This window comes from Eumetopias jubatus, unplaced genomic scaffold (genome assembly GCF_037043125.1).
Source record: "Eumetopias jubatus isolate StellerSeaLion01/CBP00866 unplaced genomic scaffold, mEumJub1_p1.0 scaffold_2, whole genome shotgun sequence".
Taxonomy (NCBI): Eukaryota; Metazoa; Chordata; class Mammalia; order Carnivora; family Otariidae; genus Eumetopias; species Eumetopias jubatus.
In genome coordinates, this window is record NW_028274808.1 from 160,719,325 (window position 1) to 160,740,914 (window position 21,590).

At 39.4% G+C, this 21,590-nt stretch overlaps 1 protein-coding gene across 1 annotated transcript in view; it reads left to right on the top strand.

Annotated features, from left to right (window-relative positions):
- The first annotated feature begins 2,532 nt into the window (after positions 1-2,532).
- SCFD2 (sec1 family domain containing 2) overlaps positions 2,533-21,590 on the top strand; it is a 449,958-nt gene continuing 430,900 nt past the window's right edge. The window contains exon 1 of the mRNA XM_028100703.2: positions 2,533-3,413. Within this exon, the coding sequence (XP_027956504.1) occupies positions 2,579-3,413 (835 nt within the window). The 5' untranslated portion in view covers positions 2,533-2,578. The remainder of the gene's footprint in view (positions 3,414-21,590) is intronic.

Genomic DNA, 21,590 nt, shown 5'->3' on the forward strand with positions numbered 1-21,590 from the left:
TGATCTAGCAATTCTGCTTCTGGGTACCTATCTAACAGAACTGAAAGCAGGGTCTCAAAGCATTATTTGTACACCCATGTAACTACCAGCACTATTCACAACAGTCAAAATGTGAAAGCAATACAAATGTCCGTTGACAGATGAATGGATAAAGAAAATGTAGTATACACAATGATATATACAATGGAATATAATTCAGCCTTAGAAAGGAAGAAAATTTTGACACATATGTTGGATGAACCTTGATGATATTATGCTAAGAGAAAAAACCAGCCATTGGGAAGAGTAAATGGGTAGTTGTTGTTTAATGGATATAAAGTTTCAGTTTTGCAAGATAAAAATTCTGGAGATTGGTTATAATATTGTGCAAATACTTAACTTTACTCAACTGTGTGCTTAAAAATGGTTAAGATGGTAAATCTTACAGATTTTGCCACAATTAAAAACAAAACAAAAAACCGTGTCCTAACTGAACTCAATACATTTATTCCTCAACCTGCTTCTCTTCTGGTTTTCCAAATCTAAGGGACAGCCACTTACCAGTCATCCAGGCAGAAAACTGGGTATGAACCTGAAATTCTCCCTCTGTCTCATCCTTTTTTGTCAATCCAGTCACCAGGCTTTTTGGCTCCATTTTCTTAACATTTCTTTATATACCCCATGCTGTCTAGCCCCTCTGCGGGTATCCTTATCTGTTCTCACCCAGAGTTGTTGCTGTGACCGCTTTCTAAATACTCTTCCTGTCCTAAATCTTGCTCATTTAAGCTATTTTCCATTTAGAATACTTCCCCCCCCAAACTCCAGATGTGAACAAATTATATTCACTCCTAACAATACTTTAACTGTACTCCATAGGCTGCTACTACTTAGAATCAAAAATAAGACTCACTCTGATCTAGTCCCTTTTTACTAGCTCAGAGCTCCTGTTTCAGTTTGGGCCTCTCTTCATACAATATATTCCCGCTGTACTAAACTGTTTGTAGTCCCAGAGAACGTGTTGTATGCCTCTACACCTTTGTCCATGCTGCACTCTGTGTTTGAGTTACGAGGAATACTCCTCCCCATCCTGTCCACCTGGTGAACACCTGGTTTTCTTGGAAGACAAGTCAAAACTCATGTCTTATATGAAACTTCTGACCACTTCCCTTTTTCCTTCACTCAATCAGAATTTATTTTTCCTCCTTTGTAACTCTTATCCATTAAACAAATTATTGCTTCTGTAACATTATATCACATTTGCTTTCTTTACATATGTGGGTCTTTTATTTCAGATCCTTTTGAAGGCAAGACTGTGCCTTATTTCTATTTATATTCTCAATGCCAAACACAGTGTCTGCAATATTGTACATGTATATTAAAAGTTGAATATATCACTTATTATATGGATATAAATTGAAGATTTATTGATCATTTAGTCAACAAACATTTATTGAATACTTGCATATTTTCTAGTGTTGGAGAAACCAGGCCTCTAGTGCACAATCTTGTAGGAAAACGGGTATGCTAAAACTTACCTCATGATACGGCAAGTACTTAGCTGAGGTGAAAATTCTTCATGGATCAGGGAATTTATTAACCATTGTGCCTTTGGAGCCTACGTCAGTGACTATACTTAGTAAGTGTTTAATAAATAGTGGCTGAATTGAACTAAACCTGTGAAACATTCTGTGCTCAATCTGTTGACTTAATTGTGCAGGTATATAATGTTCCAGGCAGGGATTAGGTGGAGAGAAATTGAGAAATCATGAAGGATTTTGGTGCCATTGTAAGAAGTCAGGCTGTATCCTGCAAGCAACTGGACCAGGAGAGGCTTTTAAGCCGGAAAATGGTAGGGCCAGCTTGGTACATTAGGAAGAAAACTGAATTGGTGGGAGAAGAGATTAAGACTGGGAAATGATAGGGGATCATTGCTATCGCCCAGTTGAGTGATGATGTTGGATTAAGCCAGTGATGGCAAGGATTGAAGGGCCGAAGGGGCTGGATTCTAGGATTTTTGAAGTGGATGAAGGTTTAGTGCCAATGAGATGAGGGAAGATGGAGAAAGTGAAAACGAGACCAGTAGGTTTTTCATGAGGCTTTGAGCGCTATAACGTATGAGACAGCCATTTATAAACTACAAAACATTACGTATCACTTGGTTGTTTTTATCTTCTCTGGCGTCTCTTAGTTTAGATGGGCAGAACGACTTTTAGAGATGTGTTCAGATCCAAGGAAAATATTAAATTTCGGAATAGCTTTTACTATTCCCGAGATTTCTGAAGATGCAGGGAAAGGTAATCCGAGCATAGAGAAGGAGAGGAAAAGAAAACAGTTGAGCTATTCACAGATCTTTCCACTTAGCCGGAGCGACGGAGCCCTGCCCACTTCTTCCCAGCCCCACCGTCCTTCAGCGGGTTCTCCTCGCTAGCCAATCACGGTCCGTCTACGTCATCACTGTGCGCCGACACTGGACAAGTCGGAGGCAGTACCACGTGTACTGTGTTGACTGTCAAAGCGTCAAGGAGCCCAATTCCCGGAAGCTGTGAGTTCTAAAAGAAGTTCCTGTACTCTAGTGTCCCGACTCTGCGAACCCCCAATCATGAGCGCTCCGGGAGTGCTCTCCTTTACCCAGCAAGGCTGGGAGCAGGTGCTGGCCAAAGTGAAATGGGCTCTGGTCTATCTGGACGCCGCCTGCGCGGAGAGCTTGCACTGGGGCTGCGGATCCACGCGACTCCTGGAGGCCGTGGGAGGGCCTGCGTGTCACCTGCGGGAGTTCGAGCCCGCAGCTGTCGGTGGTGGAGCCGAGCAGCCTAAGGCAGTGTTTGTGCTGAGCTGCCTGCTGAAAGGCCGGACCGTGGAGACCCTGCGGGATATCATCTGCCGCAGTCACTTCCAGTATTGTGTGGTGGTCACAGCCGTGAACCACGCTGTCCACCTCACCGCTAATCACGTGCCGGCGGCTGCCGCGGCAGAGCTGGAAGGGCAGCCGGTGTTCGAGCAACTGGAGGAGAAACTGTGTGAGTGGATGGGCAATATGAACTACACCGCCGAGGTGCTGCACGTCCCGTTGTTGCTCGCACCTGTTGCTCCCCACCTTGCCTTGACTCCAGCCTTTGCTTCCCTTTTTCCACTGCTACCCCAGGATGTGCATCTCCTTAACAGTGCCCGACCAGACAAGAGGAGGCTAGGAAGCCTGAGTGAGGTGGATGCCACCGCCCTGCCCCCTGAGCTGCTTCTGCAGATCAGGTGCCTGGTGTCAGGCCTCAGTTCTCTGTGTGAACATTTAGGGGTGCGGGAGGAGTGTTTTGCTGTAGGTTCCCTCAGTCGGATCATCGCTGCAGATCTGGCTAATTATGGCCCTGCCAAGAACAGGAGGAAGACTGCCACAGGCAGGGCATCAGTGGTCTTTGTAGACAGAACTCTGGATCTCACGGGTAAGTGGGATTGCTATGGGTCTTACTAACCATTCTCCAAGGTTCTGGGACTTTCACTGATTCAGCATATATTTTATTGACTCTTACTGTATGTCAAGTTGAGGATACAAAGATGAGCTAGATGGACACAGTTCCTGATCTCATAGAGTTTGTCATCTAGAGTGGAATACAAACAAGCAAATTACCAATTACAATTCGTTAATTCGTTAGATGCTGTAATGGGTAAATACATCTTTAACACGCGCTGTTTTGTTAAACAACTACATCTAACCAAAGATATTGGAGAAATTATGCTGACATCGAGAACTGTACACCTGGGTACTTTTTAGAAATGTGCAGATGTCAATATTTACAATAATCCTGCATAAGAGGGCTCTAATTTGTTGGAGAGGTATTGACAGATGAACCAGTGGAAGGAAAACTGTACAACAATACATGAAATTATCATAGACAGTTTAGTTTTAGGTTTCTTTAAATGAGTGTTAATAAATAAACTTGAAGTATTACCAGAAATTGAGATTAAATACAATTGTAGAAAATATTTTCAAATGTTGATTTATTTACTCTTAGCTGTCATTCTACTGAAGATTGGGTAGATCATCTCAAATTTAATAATGTATCAATTATTTATATGCACAGAGAACAAACATAATCCTTAAAATAGATGAAGAAAAAACACTTTCTGATAGTGACATGTGCATATTGTCAAAGGTCAACTTTATTGTTCTCTAATTAGGTAGATATAATGCTGCTAGTAGGATAGTCTGGCCACACCCAAATTCAGGGAGAATGATCAGGAAACTGACATAGGTAAACATTCTCCTTAGTAGGTTGGAAAAAAAGTAGAATGAAGTTATAAAAAAAACCACAATAGCTGTATTTGAGTTTTTGACCTTATAAGATTAATTTTCAGATCATAAAATAGTAAGCTAAGTGGTAATACTGAGATGTAAGCTTAATTATGTGACCGGAAAAACAGGTGTCTAGTCTGTCATTGTGATTTAAGTATAAGTAAAAATTGTAACATCCCAGAACTAGAGAATTAAAATCACCTGAGGAGTTTATACTTGCTGAATTTTTGAGTGTGTGGTATATACTGTTTATACTTCTACTTTCTTATGCCCCTAAAATATGACATCATTTAATAATTAATCAGAGTCACATAGTGTTGTTCCCCCCACCCCACACATCCCTATGACTTCAGTTAGGCAGACTTGAATGTCCTGGCCCTCCAGCATCATGGTAACAGCTCTTTTAAGTCTTGACATGCCTTCCTTGTATATGACTCTTGAAAATAAAAGCCATCAGAAAACTTTAATATCTTCCCATCACCAAATTACCAGCCTTTGTACATCTGTACCAACATTTTTTCTTCCCTTCCTTTGTATTGAAAAGATACATACTGTCCCTGCTACTATCTAATGCCAACTTCTTCACCTTTGCATACTAGGTCCTCTCCATTTCACTTCCCTCATAGATTGACCTCTGTCACATACCCTACCCTGTTCCTAGATCATCATTTCAGAAAATCTTTTTTACTGGATTTTCCTGGTCAACATACAAATGGAATGTAACATCTCCTTCCTTAACACCTCATGCTCCTCCAACTTGTTTTATTTTTTGCTCCATTTTACAGCAAACTTGAAAGAGTTGTCCATACTTGCTATCTCTGCAATCATCTGCTCCAATTTTCCCTTGACTCCACTTCAGTTAGGATTTCCCCTCCGCAATACTTCCCAGCAATTTCCTCTGTCAAGATCACAAATGGCCACCATATTACCAAATCCAGTGTTCAGTTATCAAGATTCATTTTACTCAGTCTCAAAGCAGCATCTGACACAGCGGAGTAGAGGATTCAAAGAGTTAAAAATAATAATAAAAAATATTAAAAGATGCACAAAAGATATACAGATACATAGTTTCTTGTGTAACCCCATCAGAATGTAAATCTGACATGTCGTTTGTTTGCTCACAGCCCGCTCACAGCCCTCCCACAGCCATCCATCACACCTACTGTCAAATCCAGATTCCTTACCATTGTTTTCAAGGCCATATGTGACCTGCCTGTGTGTAGCTTTCCTACTCGTCTCCCACTGATCTCCCCTCACACATTACTTTCCCACCACACTACCCACCTGACCATCCCTCAACATGCCAAGTATGTTCCAGCCTCAGGGCCTTTGGAGTTCTTCTGCAGCTCAGCTTGGAATGTTCTTCATTCAGGTATCTACATGGCTTTCTTGTTCACTTCCTTTGAATCTCTGCTCAGATTTCTGCTTCTCAAACAAGCCTTCCCTGACCACTTTCTTTAGCTACTCTGTTACCCTAATTGGCATTAGTTTGTTCCTATGATCCTAGTAACTTATAAATTGAAGTTTTTTTTAATGCATACCTTTTGAATAACCACTCAGACTATCTTCCAGATGAACAGATTAATGATTCATTTGTGTCAAAGATGTTTCAACATAGTGTTATCATCCCATGTTGGTAATATTCAGGGCTGATTTTCAGTTGGTACATAGCTGTGGTGTAAAACCTGTTTTTTAAACATTAAAATTCTTCTGTATTATTGAGTAAAGAGAAATCCTCTACTTATTGGGACTACAAGTCACCCAATGCTGTTACCTGGTGGAGAAGAGCAATAGGGCCTAGGAGAGTGCTGGTATGGACACAGTTGGTCCTCCAGAGCTGCTGAGGGTACTGAGGCAGCGAGGGTGGTCTTGATGGTTGTGGAGATGCAGCACTTGCCCTCTGCTCCAAGGTGGCCCCAAACTCAATGGTGTGGTAGGTAGGTGGTTTGGTGGCCTTACAGTCGTCATGGGTGCTCTCTGTCCTTGGTCCAGACTCTGATGTCCAGGAACATACCTGATCACCATGCTCAAATTTTTTTCTGATTTGTCTTGAATGTAACAAACATAAAGAGCTGGGGAGTCATAACACTGAATTTAATGGAGAAGCTGTTACAAGAGTTTGGTGTGGATCTTAGATCAAACTGTGACTTAGATTAGTGCATTGTTTAGCCAGTGATAGTTGCAGCAAACCAAAGATTACACCAACATTTCTAAAAATTAAAAGTGGATTTGGGAATTATTGGAATGACTTGAGTGGTCTGAATTTCAATTTAACTTACTTGACAGCAGTTTTAATATAGAAATCAGAAAGAAATATATTTTTAGGTTTTGATTTAGGTGTGAATATCCATAAACACATGTTAACTTTTTATTATTAGTTGTTAAATATTTTGGCTAACATCCTTGATAATTTACCATTAAAAGATTTTTATGCTTATATATCTTCTTAGATGTAAAATTAGCACTATCAAGAATAACCTCCAACAATTCATAAATATCCAACATTCTTAACATCCTCCTTACAGTACAGACAAGTTTCTTTCTCATCTTTTTGTCATCATCTTTGCTGAAAGTAATATTAATTTGTCTAATATTTGGTTTATTTTTTTCAGCAAACACTTATTGAAGGCCTACTGAGTGCCAGGATTGTTCCAGGTCTAGGGAAACAGTGATGAACAAGATAGACAATTTCCTTGCTCTCCTGAAGCAGTTGATAAGCTCTCAGCACTTAAAAACATAGAAAGTTTGTTGTAATTATTTGAGAAGTAAATGGTCGCTCATGTCTGTTTGCTATGATTTTGGCTTACTTTTACCCTGTGTAGACCACCCAGAAGCTTGTGTCTCTGCAGACAGAGTACATCAGGCATGTTTGCATAGGGGATTTAAGCACAATATTCTATGGACTGTTCTGGCTTCTGATTTGTTTCAGGGGAGAATTAAAAAGGTAGATGTGATTTATGAATCTCTAAAAGATTTGAGTCTGGTTTCCTTTCCATTCTTTTTTGGCTCTTAGGATTGACTAGAGTGCTTCAAGTCCAAAATAAAAAGATAGGAGGTGGCAGTAACTCTGGGAATTAAATTTCTTCTCCTGGTTCAATTCTTCTGAATTTTAGTTCCATGTAAATTTTTAAGTTAAATCAATTCAATTAAAGATAAACTGCCAATACAAAGGGTGGCTCCTATTCCTGGGATTATGATACAGTGGTGCATTTATATTTGCTTTAAGGTGTGTATATTATTTGTTAAAGTATTGAAATTTGAGACTATTAATAGTTAACATTTGAGAGCATATTACTTTTCTGAGCACTTTATATATCTAATCTCTTTTAATTTTCACAGTAGTTCTTTGAGGTATTATAATTATCCCCATTTTACAGATGAGGAAACAGAAATTGAGGAGCTAAGTAACTTGCCCAAGATCACGCAGCTAGTAAGTAGCAGTCAGGATTTGAACCTTGGCAGTTTACTCCAGAGCTTATGCTCATAATCTGTCTTGTATATGTTACTACAGAGAAAAGTTTGAGAAGCCTTGTCCTAAATAGTACAGATTCTGCTGCTAGGGTGTCCAGAAGCTAACAGTTTCGGAGACTAAACACAGTTGTTGGGCCCTGGTGCTGCCATAGTGTTCAGAAAAGTGACTTATTCTTCCCCCAATCTGATTTTCCACAAAATACAAAATAATCAAGCAATATCTTCATTTTAGAGTTCAGTAGATACTGTTTAAAATAAACATAAGTGTGAGACATGATTTAGAAGCCCTTTAAGGCTCTGATTAGATGGCTGGTGTTAGATCCAGGCCCGTATCATAATTTCAAGTCCTGGCTTAGTAACTTAGTTGTTGTTTGATCTTCGCTGAAGCTTTTGAGGGTTTTCTTATTTGTGAACAGGGTAAAATAGTGACCTTAAAGTGCTGTTGGAAGGATATGAAATCATTCATTCACTCATTCATTCATTCAATGTATAACTAATATAGTGGGTAAGATTAAAAAGTGATAGGGTTTCCATTTTAGATAGCATAGTCTGGGAAGGCCTTTCTGTGGATGTGACATTTGAGCAGAGATGGAAAGAAGAGAGGAAGCAGGCCGTATAGCTGTCTTGGTGTAGAGCATAAAGACCCAGCAGCAGGTGCAAAGGATCTGAGGTGGGAATATGTTTGACATGTTTGAGGAACAGTAGGAGGCCAGCATGGGTCCCTTCATCTTGCCCCAGGAGGAGATGAAGTTGGAGAGATAGGCAGAGGCAGTGCACTGTCGGGCAAAGTAAGGACTTACGTAAAAGCCAAAGTATGATAGGAAACTTGGGGGAGTTTTGAGCTGTGATGTGACATGATCAGACTTATGTTATATGGGATCATACATGGAAGGAATGAGGGGATTGAGGTCGATCCTCAATGTATGGTAGCTGCTACTACTATCTAGGTTGTGTAATAGGCATGAGTGATTAGTTATGGTAGGCTTAGCTCTGCCTCTTTCTAGTCATAAGTCATTGGGCAAGTGCCTACCTTGAAGGTATCCATTTCCTGATCTGTAAAATCAAGATACCTATTCACAAGGTTGTTGAGAGTGTAACATAAGTTAACACATCTAGCTCCTGAAACAGTGCCTGCTATGTAAGAGGCACTGGGAAATGTTTCTTACTTTTGTTAATTAATGATACGCATTTAAAATTAAAATTATCATATGGTTTAATTTATATGTGGCACATAAGGAATAGCATTGAGGACATTAGGAGAAGGAAGGGAAAAATGAAGAGGGGAATCAGAGGGGGAGACGAACTATGAGAAACTATGGACTCTGAGAAACAAACTGAGGGTTTCTGAGGGGAGGTGGGTAGGGAGCTGGGTAAGCCCGGTGATGGGTATTAAGGAGGCAATGAGCACTGGGTGTTATACACAACCAATGAATCATGGAACACTACATCAACAGCTAATGAAAGTACTGTATGGTGACTAACAACATAATAAAAAAATAATAAAATTACTTAAGTTTTATTACTTCAAATATGTTTTCTCCCTAAGTATAAGACTAAGAGCATAAATACGAGAATGATTTGCCATACATATAACCCAGAAGAATTCTCTTACCTGACCTCTTACCTGCCACTAAAGGAAATGAGAGTTGGTTAGAATTAACCATTTGTCAGGAACTATATTCTGTCATACCTAGAGAAAAAAAAAAAAAGGAGAATAAGCGAGATTCCTCCTATCTGATCCTGCAACATTACTACAATTTTGGTTACTTAGGAAAGTGTGAAGAATGGTATGGATGATACCTATTCATTTCATAAATGTTTTTTGAGCAATTTTTATATACAGGTTCTGTGCTAGGTGATAGTGACATAAAGCCTCACTACTCAGTGTGTCCTAGGGACTGGAAGCCTTAGCTCAGCTGAAGCTAATTAAAAATGCAGAACCTCAGGCCTCACCACAGACTTATGAATCAGAATCTGTATTTTAACAAATCTTTAGGTGGCTTGGATGTACAGTAAAGTTTGAGAAGTGTTGATGTAAAACGCAGTCAAGGCTCTTGTCCATGAGGAACTCAGAGTCAAACGAAGAAGCACAAAGCTCAGTAAATTATAGTATGAATGATATGTGCCTTCATAGGGTTTAGGTACAAAATTCTCCTTTAAGGGGTGGCCATTTCTAGACCAGTGGTTCTGAACCTCGTTTCACATTCGAACCACCCCAGAAAGTCTGATTCTTAAAAATGGGTCTGGGCAGAGGCTAGAATCAGAATTCTTTTAAAAGCCCCCCACATGTGCAAAGATGTAAGAAGGCACACAGGTTGTTCTGGGAATTCTTTTTTAGATCATTTTTTATTAGGGCTTGAGGTGCATGAGGGTTGGGATGCATGAAGGAATGGTAAGAGATGAGGAAGCCTGATGGCGATGATGAGGAAGGAGGTCGGGGCCGTGTTACAAAAGCCTTACATTTCATGCTCAGTGAGGAGTCTTAACAAAGTTTTAGGCAGGCAAAGTGCATGTACACATTTCCTGTTGAATGAGTTCTCTGGTGGACAATGTGGTGAAATAGATGTATTGATTCCAAAGTGTGACCTGAGAAGTGAGTCAGACTCTGGTGGGATGGGTTTTGTTGTTGTTGTTGTTGTTGTTGTTGTTGTTCTGCTTGCTTTTGTTCCCTGTAGTCCAGTTTATTAAAGCATAATTTACATATGTAATATTCATCATCTTTAGTGCATAATTTTGTCAAAAAACATACAGTTGTGAAACTAACATCCACAGTCAAGACTTGTGGAGACTGATCGGAAGGCTACTGTAATATCTAGGTGAGAAATGATGTGAGTTTAAATTGAGTCAATAATAGAAAGAGTGAAGAAAGGAGTAGTTGAGTAGTTAGGTGAGAGAATTAACAGAGTGGTGACTGATACAATGGTAGAGGATTAAGAGAAGACGTGCCAAGTGTTCTAGCTTGGGCAATTTCAGAATCTATGCCCTGTGATGGGAAAGGTAGGAGTAGATTCAAGTTAGGAGCAATATAATGAATGTTACGTGGCTCTCTTAGCTAACATTTCTGTGTGGGGAAAGCTATTTATGGAGTAAACTTGTATATGCAGTGCCTTATTATTATCCTACCCCCAACAGCTTCCCCTGCAAAGTCCTACCTGGTAAATGGCATTCTTAAGCAGCCTTTTTACTAGTATGCAGTATCTAATATACACCCTTTGTACTAGATTTGACTGATGTGAGGCAGCCATAGGTGGTTTTAGAAATAGTAGTGTTAGTAGTACTAGTAAGAGTAGTATTAGAGATCTAATAACTAACACTCCTTTCCCCATCAGAGTCTGAATCAATTGAATATGAGATAAAAAGTCAGGTGGAGGCCAAAGTACTCGTTATATTATAGATACAGTGAACAATTAAGGAATGTGGCTTATATCTATGGACAAGTGAGCTTCCTAATACCGAATCCCAGAGTAGAAAGGTTTACCCACACAGCAGGAAGACTGAACCAGAGCAAGTCTTTTTCCTCTCTTCCCAAGGGCAGAACCTATATTAGGAAGAGTAAGTAGAGCAGAACCTGATAGTCCAGGGTAAAAGTGATTGATTGAAGGAGGTAAAGCAATTTCAAGAGTGTTATACTAATTGTTGTCCATCTACATAGAAGGGAACATTAGGAATAATAAATATCCTGTTCTACAAGGCAGAAATATAATCAAATACTGAAACATCTCAAACTAATGAAAGACAGTCACAGATACTTGAGAATGAATAATGGGGAATCAGAAAGGAAGTGACTTTTTGAATATACTAATTCCAGGAGTCCAGTAGCTCTATCTCAACACAGAGACAATATACACAACCCAAAAATATTGTCTGTGAAATGTAGAAAATGCTATTGTTGCATTTCTATCTTTTTAGCCATACTGCAGTGTAAGTTCTTGTGAGGGCTCCTAATTTTTTTTACAAGTTTTTTTTTAAGATTTTATTTATTTATTTGAGAGAGAGAGAGAGAGAGAGAGGGCACGTGTTGTTAAGTCTAGCCATTCTGACAGGTGTGAGGTGATGTCTCACCATGATTTTGATCTGTATTTCCCTGATGATGAGTGATGTTGAGCATCTTTTCATGTGTCTGTTAGCCAACTGTAAGTCTTTGGACATTTTTCTTTGGAAAAATGTCTCTTCATGTCCTCTGACCATTTCTTAACTGGATTATTTATTTTTTTGGTGTTGTGTTTGATAAGTTCTTTATAGATTTTGGATACTAACCCTTTATCAGATATGTCATTTGCAAATATCTTCTTCCATTCTGTAGGTTGCCTTTTAGTTTTGCTGATTGTTTCCTTCCCTGTGCAGAAGCTTTTTATTTTGATGAAATCCCAATAGTTCTAGTAAGAATTTGCTATGGCTGAGGTCAAAGAGGTTGCTGCCTGTGTTCTCCTCTAGGATTTTTTCTTCTTTTGAGAGAGAGAGAGAGAGAGAGAGAGCTTGCACATGCAAGCAATAGGGAGGGGAAGAGGGGGAGAGAGAGAGAGAGAGAGAGAGAGAATCTTAAGCAGGCTCCATGCTTAGCACGGAGCCCAATGTGGGACTCAATCTCAGGACCCTGAGATTATGACCTGAGCAGAAATCAGGAGCCAGATGCTTAGTTGACTAAGCCACCCAGGTACCCTTCCTCTAGGATTTTATGGTTTCCTATCTCATATTTAGGTCTTTCACCCATTTTGAATTCATTTTTGTGTTTGTTGTTAGAAAGTGGTCCAGCTATATTCTTCTGCATGTCGCCATCCAGTCTTACCAACACCATTTGTTGAAGAGACTGTCCTTTTTCCATTGGATATTCTTCCCTGCTTTGCCGAGGATCAGTTGACCGTATAGTTCTGGGTCCATTTCCGGGTTTTCTGTTCTGTTCCATTGATCTATATGTCTGTTTTTGTGCCAGTACCATATTGTCTTGATGACTGCAGGTTGAAGTCTGGAATTGTGATATCTCCAGCTTTTTCAGCATTACTTTGGCTATTCTGGGTCTTTTATGGTTCCATGCAAATTTTAGGATTGTTTGGTCTAGCTCTGTGAAAAATGCTGATTGTATTTTGATAGGTATTGCATTAAATGTGTAGATTGCTTTGGGTAGTATAGACCCTTTTAACAGTATTTGTTCTTCCAGTCCATGAGCATGGAATGTTTTTCCGTTTCTTTGTGTTATCTTCAATTTCTTTCATAAATGGTCTGTAGTTTTCAGAGTACAGATCTTTTACCTCTTTTTTTTTTTAAGATTTTATTCATTTATTTGAGAAAGAGAGAGCAAGAGAGCACAAGCAGGGGGAGCAGCAGAAAGGAGGGAGAAGCAGGCTCCCCACTGAGCAGGGAGCCTGACATAGGGCTCAATCCCAGGACCCTGGGATCACGACCCCAGCCAAAAGCAGATACTCAACTGACTGATCCACCCAGGTGTCCCTTACCTCTTTGGTTAGGTTTATTCCTAGGTATCTTATGGTTTTTGGTGGAATTGTAAATGGGATTGACTCCTTGATTTCTCTTTCTGCTGCTTCATTATTAGTGTATCGAAACACAGCAGGTCTCTGTACATTGATTTTGTATCCTGCAACTTCGCTGAATTCATGTATAAGCCTTAGCAATTTTTTGGTGAAGTCTTTTAGCTTTTCTACATACAGTATCATGTCATCTGCAAATAGTGAAGTTTCGCTTCTTCCTTGCCAATTTGGATGCCATTTATTTATTTTTGTTGTCTGATTGGTGAGGCTAGAACTTCCAGTACTGTGTTAAGTAACAATGGTGAGAATGGACATCCCTGTCTTGTTCCTGACTGAAGAGAAAAAGCTCTCAGTTTTTCCCCATTGAGGATGATATTAGCTGTAGGTATGGCCTTTATGAGGATGAGGTATGTTCCCTCTGTCCCTATTTTGTTAGGGTTTTAGCAAGAATGGATGCTGTATTTTGTCAAATGCTTCCCTGCATCTACTGAGAGGATCATATGGTTCTTATCCTTTCTTTTATTAATGTGGTGTATCACATTGATTGATTTGTGGTTATTGAACCACCCCTGCAGCCCAGGAATAAATCCCACTTGATTGTGGTGACTAATTCTTTTAATGCACTGTTGGACTTGATTTGCTACTATGTTGTTGAGAATTTTTATATCCATGTTCATTAGGGATATTGGCCTGTAATTGTCCTGTTTAATGGGGTTGTTGTCTGGTTTTGGAATCAAGGTAATGCTGGCTTCATAGAATGAGTTTGGAAGTTTTCCTTCCATTTCTATTTTTTGAAATAGTTTGAGAAGAATAGGTATTAACTCTTCTTTAAATGTCTGATAGAATACCCATGGGAAGCCATCTGGTCCTAGACTTTTGTTTGTTGGGAGATTTTTGATTGATTCAATTCTTTGCTGTGTATGGGTCTGTTCGAATTTTTTATTTTTTCCTGTTTCAGTTTTGGCGGTTTGTATGTTTCTAGGAATTTATCTATTTCTTCCAGATTGCTGAGGTATTTGTTGGCATATAATGTTTCATAATATTCTCCTATAATTGTTGGTATTTCTGTGGTGTTGGTTGTGATCTCTCCTCTTTCATTAATGATTTTTATTTATTTGGGTCCTTTTTCTTTTCTTTATGATAAATCTGCCTAGGGGTTTATCAATTGTATTTTATTTTTTTTATGTGAAGTGTTTTTTTTTTTTTAAATTTTATTATGTTATGTTAGTTGCCGTACAATACATCGTTAGTTTTTGATGTGGTGATCCACAATCCATTGTTTTCGTATAACACCCAGTGCTCCATGCAGTACGTGCCCTCCTTAATACCCATCACCGGGCTAACCCATCCCCCCACCCCTCTCCCCTCTAAAACTCTGTTTGTTTCTCAGAGTCCACAGTCTCTCATGGTCCGTCTCTCCCTCCAATTTCCCCGCTCATTTTTCCCTTCCTTCTCCTAATGTCCTCCCTGCTATTCCTTATGTTCCACAAATAAGTGAAACCATATGATAATTGACTTTCTCTGCTTGACTTATTTCACTGAGCATAATCTCCTCCAGTCCCATCCATGTTGATGTAAAAGTTGGGTATTCATCCTTTCTGATGGCTGAGTAATATTCCATTGCATATATGGACCACATCTTCTTTATCCATTCATCTGTTGAAGGGCATCTCAGCTTTCCACAGTTTGGCTATTGCGGACATTGCTGCTATGCACATTGGGGTGCATATGGCCCTTCTTTTCACTACATCTGTGTCTTTGGGGTAAATACCCAGAAGTGCAATTGCTGGGTCATAGGGTAGCTCTGTTTTTAATTTTTTGAGGAACCTCCACACTGTTTTCCAAAGTGGCTGTACCAACTTGCATTCCCACCAACAGTGTAAGAGGGTTCCCCTTTCTCCACAACCTCTCCAAAATTTGTTGTTTCTTTCCCTGTCCATTTTTGCCATTCTAACTGGTGTAAGGTGGTATCTCAATGTGGTTTTGATTTGAACTTCCCTGATGGCTAATGATGATGAACACTTTTTCATGTGTCTGTTAGCCATTTGTATGTCTTCTTCAGAGAAGTGTCTTTTCATATCTTCTGCCCATTTTTTGACTTGATTATTTGTTTTTTGGGTGTTGAGTTTGAGAAGTTCATTATAGATCTCGGATACCAGCCCTTTCTCTGTAGTGTCATTTGCAAATATCTTCTCCCATTCTGTGGGTTGTCTCTTTGTTTTGTTGACTGTTTCCTTTGCTGTGCAGAAGCTTTTTATCTTGATGAAGTCCCAAAAGTTCATTTTTGTTTTTGTTTCACTAGCTTTTGGAGATGTATCTTGAAAGAAGTTGCTGTGGCCGATGTCAAAGTGGTTACTGCCTATGTTCTCCTCTAGGATTTTGATGGATTCCTGTCTCACATTGAGGTTTTTCATCCATTTTTATTAATTCTTCCAAAGAATCATCTCTTAGCTTCACCTGTTCTGTTGTTTTTTGTTTGTTTGTTTCTATATTGTTTATTTCTGCTCTAATCTTTATTATTTCTCTTCTGCTGCTGGTTTTAGCCTTTATTTGTTGTTCCTTTTCTAGCTCCTTTAGGTGTAAGGTTGGTTGTGTCTGAGACTGTTCTTGCTTCTTGAGGTAGGCTTGTATTGCTATATACTTCCCTCTTAGGACTGCCTTTGCTGCATCCCAAAACTTTTGGGCTGTCATGTTTTCATTTTCATTTGCTTCCATGTATTTTTAAATTTCTTCTTTAATTTCCTGGTTTACCCATTTATTCTTTAGTAGGGTGTTCTTTAACTCCATGTATTTGTGGTTTTTCCAAATGTGTGTGTGTGTGTCTGTGTGTGTGTTTGACTTCAAGTTTCATACTGTTGTGGTCTAAAAATATGCATGGTATTATCTCAATCTTTTTGTACTTGTCGAGGCCTGATTTGTGATCTATTCTGGATCATGTTCCATGTGGACTTGAAAAGAATGTGTACTCTGCTGCTTTATGGTGAAATGTTCTGTATATATCTGTTCAGTCCATCTGGTCCAGTGCGTCATTCAGAGCACTGGACCAGATGTTTCCTTTTTGATCTTCTGCTTAGATGATCTGTCCACTGCTGTAAGTGGGATGTTAAAGTCCCTTACTATTATTGTATTATTACCAGTGAGTTTCTTTATGTTGTTATTTATTGATTTATATATTTGGGTCCTCCCAAGTTGGGGACATAAATATTTACAATTGTTAGATGTTCTTGTTGGATAGACCCCTTAATTATGGTATAGTGTCCTTTTTCCTCTCCTGTAACAGTCTTTGGCTTAAAATCTAGTTTGTCTGATATAAGTATAGCTACTCTGACTTTCTTTTGATGTCCATTAGCATGATAGATGGCTCTCCATCTCCTAACTTTCAGCCTGCAGGTGTTTTTAGGTCTAAAGTGAGCCTCTTGTAGGCAGCATATGGATGGATCTTATTATTATTATTTTTTATCCATTCTGATACCCTATGTCTTTTGATTGGAGCAGTTAGTCCATTTACATTCAGCGTGATTACTGATAGATATGAATGTAGTGCCATTGTGTTACCTGTAAAGTGATGTTTCTGGTGATGTCCTTTGTTCCTTTTTCTTGTCTTTGTTGCTTTTGGTTTTTCTTTCCCACTCAAAGAGTACCCTTTAATATTTCTTGCAGGGCTGGTTTAGTGGTTACAAACTCCTTTAGTTTTTGTTTGTCTAGGAAACTCTTTGTCTTTCCTTCTATTTTGAATGACAGCCTTGATGGATAGAGTATTCTTGACTGCACATCTTTTCCCATTCAGCACATTGAATATATCATATCACTCTCTTCTGGCCTGCTAAGTTTCTATGGAGAGATCTGCTGTGATCCTGATTCATAATCTCATTTTTCCCTTGCTGCTTTTAGGATTCTTTCCTTGTCTGTGTATTTTGTAAATTTTAATACAATATGTCTTGGTTTTGGCTGGCTGTTGTTGATTTTTGTGGGAGTTCTCTTTGCCTCTTGGAGTTTGATGTCTGTTTCCTTCTGCAGATTAGGGAAGTTTTCAGCTATAATTTGCTCAAATTAACCTTCTGCCCCTTTTCCTTCTTTTCTCCTTCTGGGACTCTTATGATATGAATGTTATTATGCTTTATGGAGTCACTGATCTCCTGAAGTCTACATTCATGATCCAACACTTTTTCTTTCCCTCTTCTTGTCAGTTTCATTATAGTCCATAATTTTATCTTCTATATCACTGATTCATTCCTCTGCTTCATTCATCCTTGTTGTCATTGTATCTAGTCAGTTTTGCATCTTGGTTATAGCATTTTTTATTTTGGCCTGGCTAGTTTTTATTTCTTTTGTCTCTAGGGTATTTTCTAGTGTGTCTTCTATGGTTTCTCAAGGCCAGCTAGCATACTTATGATTGTTGTTTTAAAATCTGGTTCAGGCATATTACTTATATCTGTTTTGATTAGATCCCTGGCCATGACCTCTTCTTGTTCTTTTTTTTAGGGGTGAATTTCTCCATCTTACCATTTTTTCTAGGTCACTGTTGTGTGTGTGTGTGTGTGTGTTAGGAAAGCCTGTTATAGTTCCTGCTGCTGAGAGTAATGGCTATATTAAGAGGAGGTCCTATAATGCCCAGGGCCTGGTGCTTTGGGAAGTGTTTCAAATGTGCACTCTGCTGTTGTTTTTGGCTGCTCTTTCCCTCAGATAAGTCCTCTGCAGGGTTTCTCCTTGCCTACAGTGGGCAGTGTTTGGACCTTGTCCAGTGTGTGGCATTTTAACTAGGTGTGCTTTGGTCCACTTGTTAAAATAAGCCTGGTCCTATTTCCACTAGAACTGAAGCTTTGCAGCACTCTATGAGCAGTGGACTTGTTGCATGCAAGGGGTTTGTGCTGGCCTTCTGGAGAAGGCATCCTGTGCTGGTTCACAGGCTGACTTGGCCTAGTAAAGATGCACCTGCCGAGTACAGGGGGGCGGGGCTTGGTGTGAGTGGCTCCAGCCTCCACCAGGGGCACTGTGTTGCTCATGAGGTCTGTCAGTTCTGGTGGGTGGGGAGGAAAATGGAGATGCACAGCTCTTTCATCCCCAGAGCAGGGAGTTCATGCCCATCACTGTTCAGGATGCCCTCACAGAAGAGCAAACAATCTCCTCTCTTGTGTCCCTGGCTCCTGTCAGATCCCTGACTTCATCCTGCTTGTGTCTGAGCTGTTTCTCTGCTAGTCAGTGTGGTACTCCTGTGTTTTAGCTCAGGCACATGGCTGGGTTTCAAAACTCCAAATTTTAGAGACCCACTGTGGTGTGGACCTGCGCTGATCCTCTGCAGGAGGGTCTTGCTGTCCTGAAGCTGGTGCCAGTTTGTCCCGAAAAAGAAGTCACACGATCGCACAGGGGCTCAGAGTTTATGATAAAGTGCAGCAAAAAGTTGGCACCAAGCTTTGCTGCCTTCAGTAGGTGTTTCTGTTCCTATGCTAATGAATAGGGCAGCATGTTGGCACCTGTCAGCTCTTTTGTCCCCTGAGAAGCCATGTCACCTCTCCCAAATGCACTCCAAGAAGGGGAACCGTATCTCCCGGTGCAACACAGGGGATCCTCAAACCACACTGTCTACTCCTGGGCCTCCGCCCTCCTTCCCCACAGGAGCACTGTGATGTCCCCCAGAATCCACCTGGCAGTGACACGGACTTCTAAAACTTCAGACTTTGCGCTCCACTGCTTGTTAAAAACTTGCAATAATCAGCTGCTCTGATTTTCCCAGTCACTGGTTTTGGGAAAATGTTTCTTTTGTGCAATCCCTTGCACAATGCTCTCTATTTCTCTATCTCTCTCTCTGAGATCAAGGCTCCCTTCCCTCCACAGCATGCGTGATTCTTTTCTCCCCAGAATCACATCTCTGTAGCTCCTACCTTCTACGTTGTGGCTTCTATTCTTCCTCTAGTTCTGCAGTTTGTTCTCTTAGCATTCCAATCTATTTCTTGGGTGTTTGGAATGATTTGATATTTATCTACCTATATTCAAGGGTTGAGGTAATAATAGGGTCCCCTACTGCTCTGCCATCCTAACCCATATCCTTTTTTTCATATTATATATGTATGTTTATTTTAATTTCAGTATAGTTAACATACAGTATTAATGAGGGCTCCTAAATTTTTGCTTTTCACTTTATGCTATGTGAGTAGAGGCAAGGGAAGATGTTATCTGCCTTATAATAATGATAATAGCATATACATTCACATATGATCCACAAAGTACTGCAGGATTGGTACTTTTTTCATACTGTTAACTAAACAAGTTTAGCTCTTGAAGCAATTGACTTAGGATTTCAGATCTTGGGGCGCCTGGGTGGCTCAGTCGTTAAGCGTCTGCCTTCAGCTCAGGTCATGATCCCAGGGTCCTGGGATCGAGCCCCACATCGGGCTCCCTGCTCGGCACTCCCCCTGCTTGTGTTCTTGCTCTCACTATCTCTCTCTGTCAAATAAATAGATAAAATCTTAAAAAAAATAAAAAAAACAAGATTTCAAATCTTGAGGTTCAAAGATATTTAGGTGTCATTTGGACCAACTCTGAGTTTTTAACTTGGTAAAATAGCACCACATATATGGAAGTTAGATCACACAAGGAACTAGTGGAGGACGGGACCGCTAGGACCCACGTCTCCAATTTCTTTTTCCTACACCCCCTTGGAAAAGACGGCATTGGGAAATAAACCATTCTCTGACTGTACTAGATCACATTGCTGTTGGCCAAAATTACAGTTCTGGCTAACTTCCACTCTTAAACTTTTCAAATAATATTTAAAAATTTCTGTAATAAAAGAAAAATTAACCCCCTGGAAATTCAAATGTGATACAAATTTCAGCATTTTATTCATTTCTTAAAAAAATCTGAAGTTATTGTGACATTGAGAGACCACAAGTTCTTAGTCTATGTTTGAGTCCTATAAATGCTACTAATTAAACTTAAAAAATGAATATTGAACCCTCTAAGTCCAGAGATGGGAGAAACTGTATTCAGAAGAGCAGGACACTTAGTTTGAAAGCAGACACTTAGTTAGATAAAGCCCTGCTTTATCTGTCATTATCAAACATGTTAGATATACATATCCTTTGGACTAAATCTAAGAAGTTGAATAATTGTGTTCATATAAATTTGGCATTTTGTTAATTCTCTGATATAATATTAGAAACAGTTCCTAATGGAATGTTAATTATTTTTCCAATTAGGTAAGTGTCATATACTCCTTCTAGAAAATATTGGGAAAAAATGGAGTTTGTGTAGAGTTTATATCAACCAAAATATCCTACTATCCAAAGATAACTCTTGTTAAAATGTTGGGATATTTTTGTGTGTGTATGATGTATTTTTTATTCTTATTACAGTAGGAATGTATGTTCATCATAGGGTGTTTAGAGGCTATAAATAATTAGAAATAAATCACAATTTGAGAACTGCTTCAATAAATATACCATAATTGGAAAAAAAAATTTTCCCTACTTTTGAACATTTAGGATATTAGTACATACTGTTTGAAGCATATGAATGATAGTTTGGTTCTATAGAAATAACTATCAGGTTTAAACTGTAAGAAAAAATAAGTATGCTATGTTTTGACTTCTCATACTGGGAGAGTTTCAGGAGGACTGGATTATTCAATAATTTGCAGAGGGTTTAATGAACTGGAACTTAGGAAGGACCCCTGACTTTGGCATAGGGGGAGGAGTGAGAAGCAGCCATACCGTAGGGGCTAAAGAAGTTAGGGAAGAATGGTAACATTTATAGACCACTTGTGTGTACCATGTGTCAAAAAATAGCAGTGGAAAACTAAGAAAGCTTTCAGAATTTGCACACCAAGTTCAAAGAAACATTATTTTAATGATGAGTGGATATTTATGAAAATTTTTAGTGAGTGATTAAGGAACTAGTGGAGAGAGAAATTCATGATGCTATGAGGTAATCCCAGTATCTCCATTTCAGGCTTAAAGATATAATTCCTTTAGGGACTTCTTACCCCCATTTGGGTCTCAGGACACTTACACTCACTAGGCTTTCATTCAGCAAGTATTTAAAGAGCAGCTTACAGGTCTGAGTGCTGAAGAGACAACCATAAACCATACACAGCAGAAATAAGGTGTGGTTCCTTCCAGGCCTAATAAATGAATATTCTACTAGTGGTACAAGAACGCTTTCAACTTTACCATTAGAAGTCATCTTTTTTTTTTATTATGTTATGTTAATCACCATACCTTACATCGTTAGTTTTTGATGTAGTGTTCCATGATTCATTGTTTGCATATAACACCCAGTGCTCCATTCAGTATGTGCCCTCTTTAATACCCATCACCAGGCTAGCCCATTCCCCCACCCCCTCCCCTCTAGAACCCTCAGTTTGTTTCTCAGAG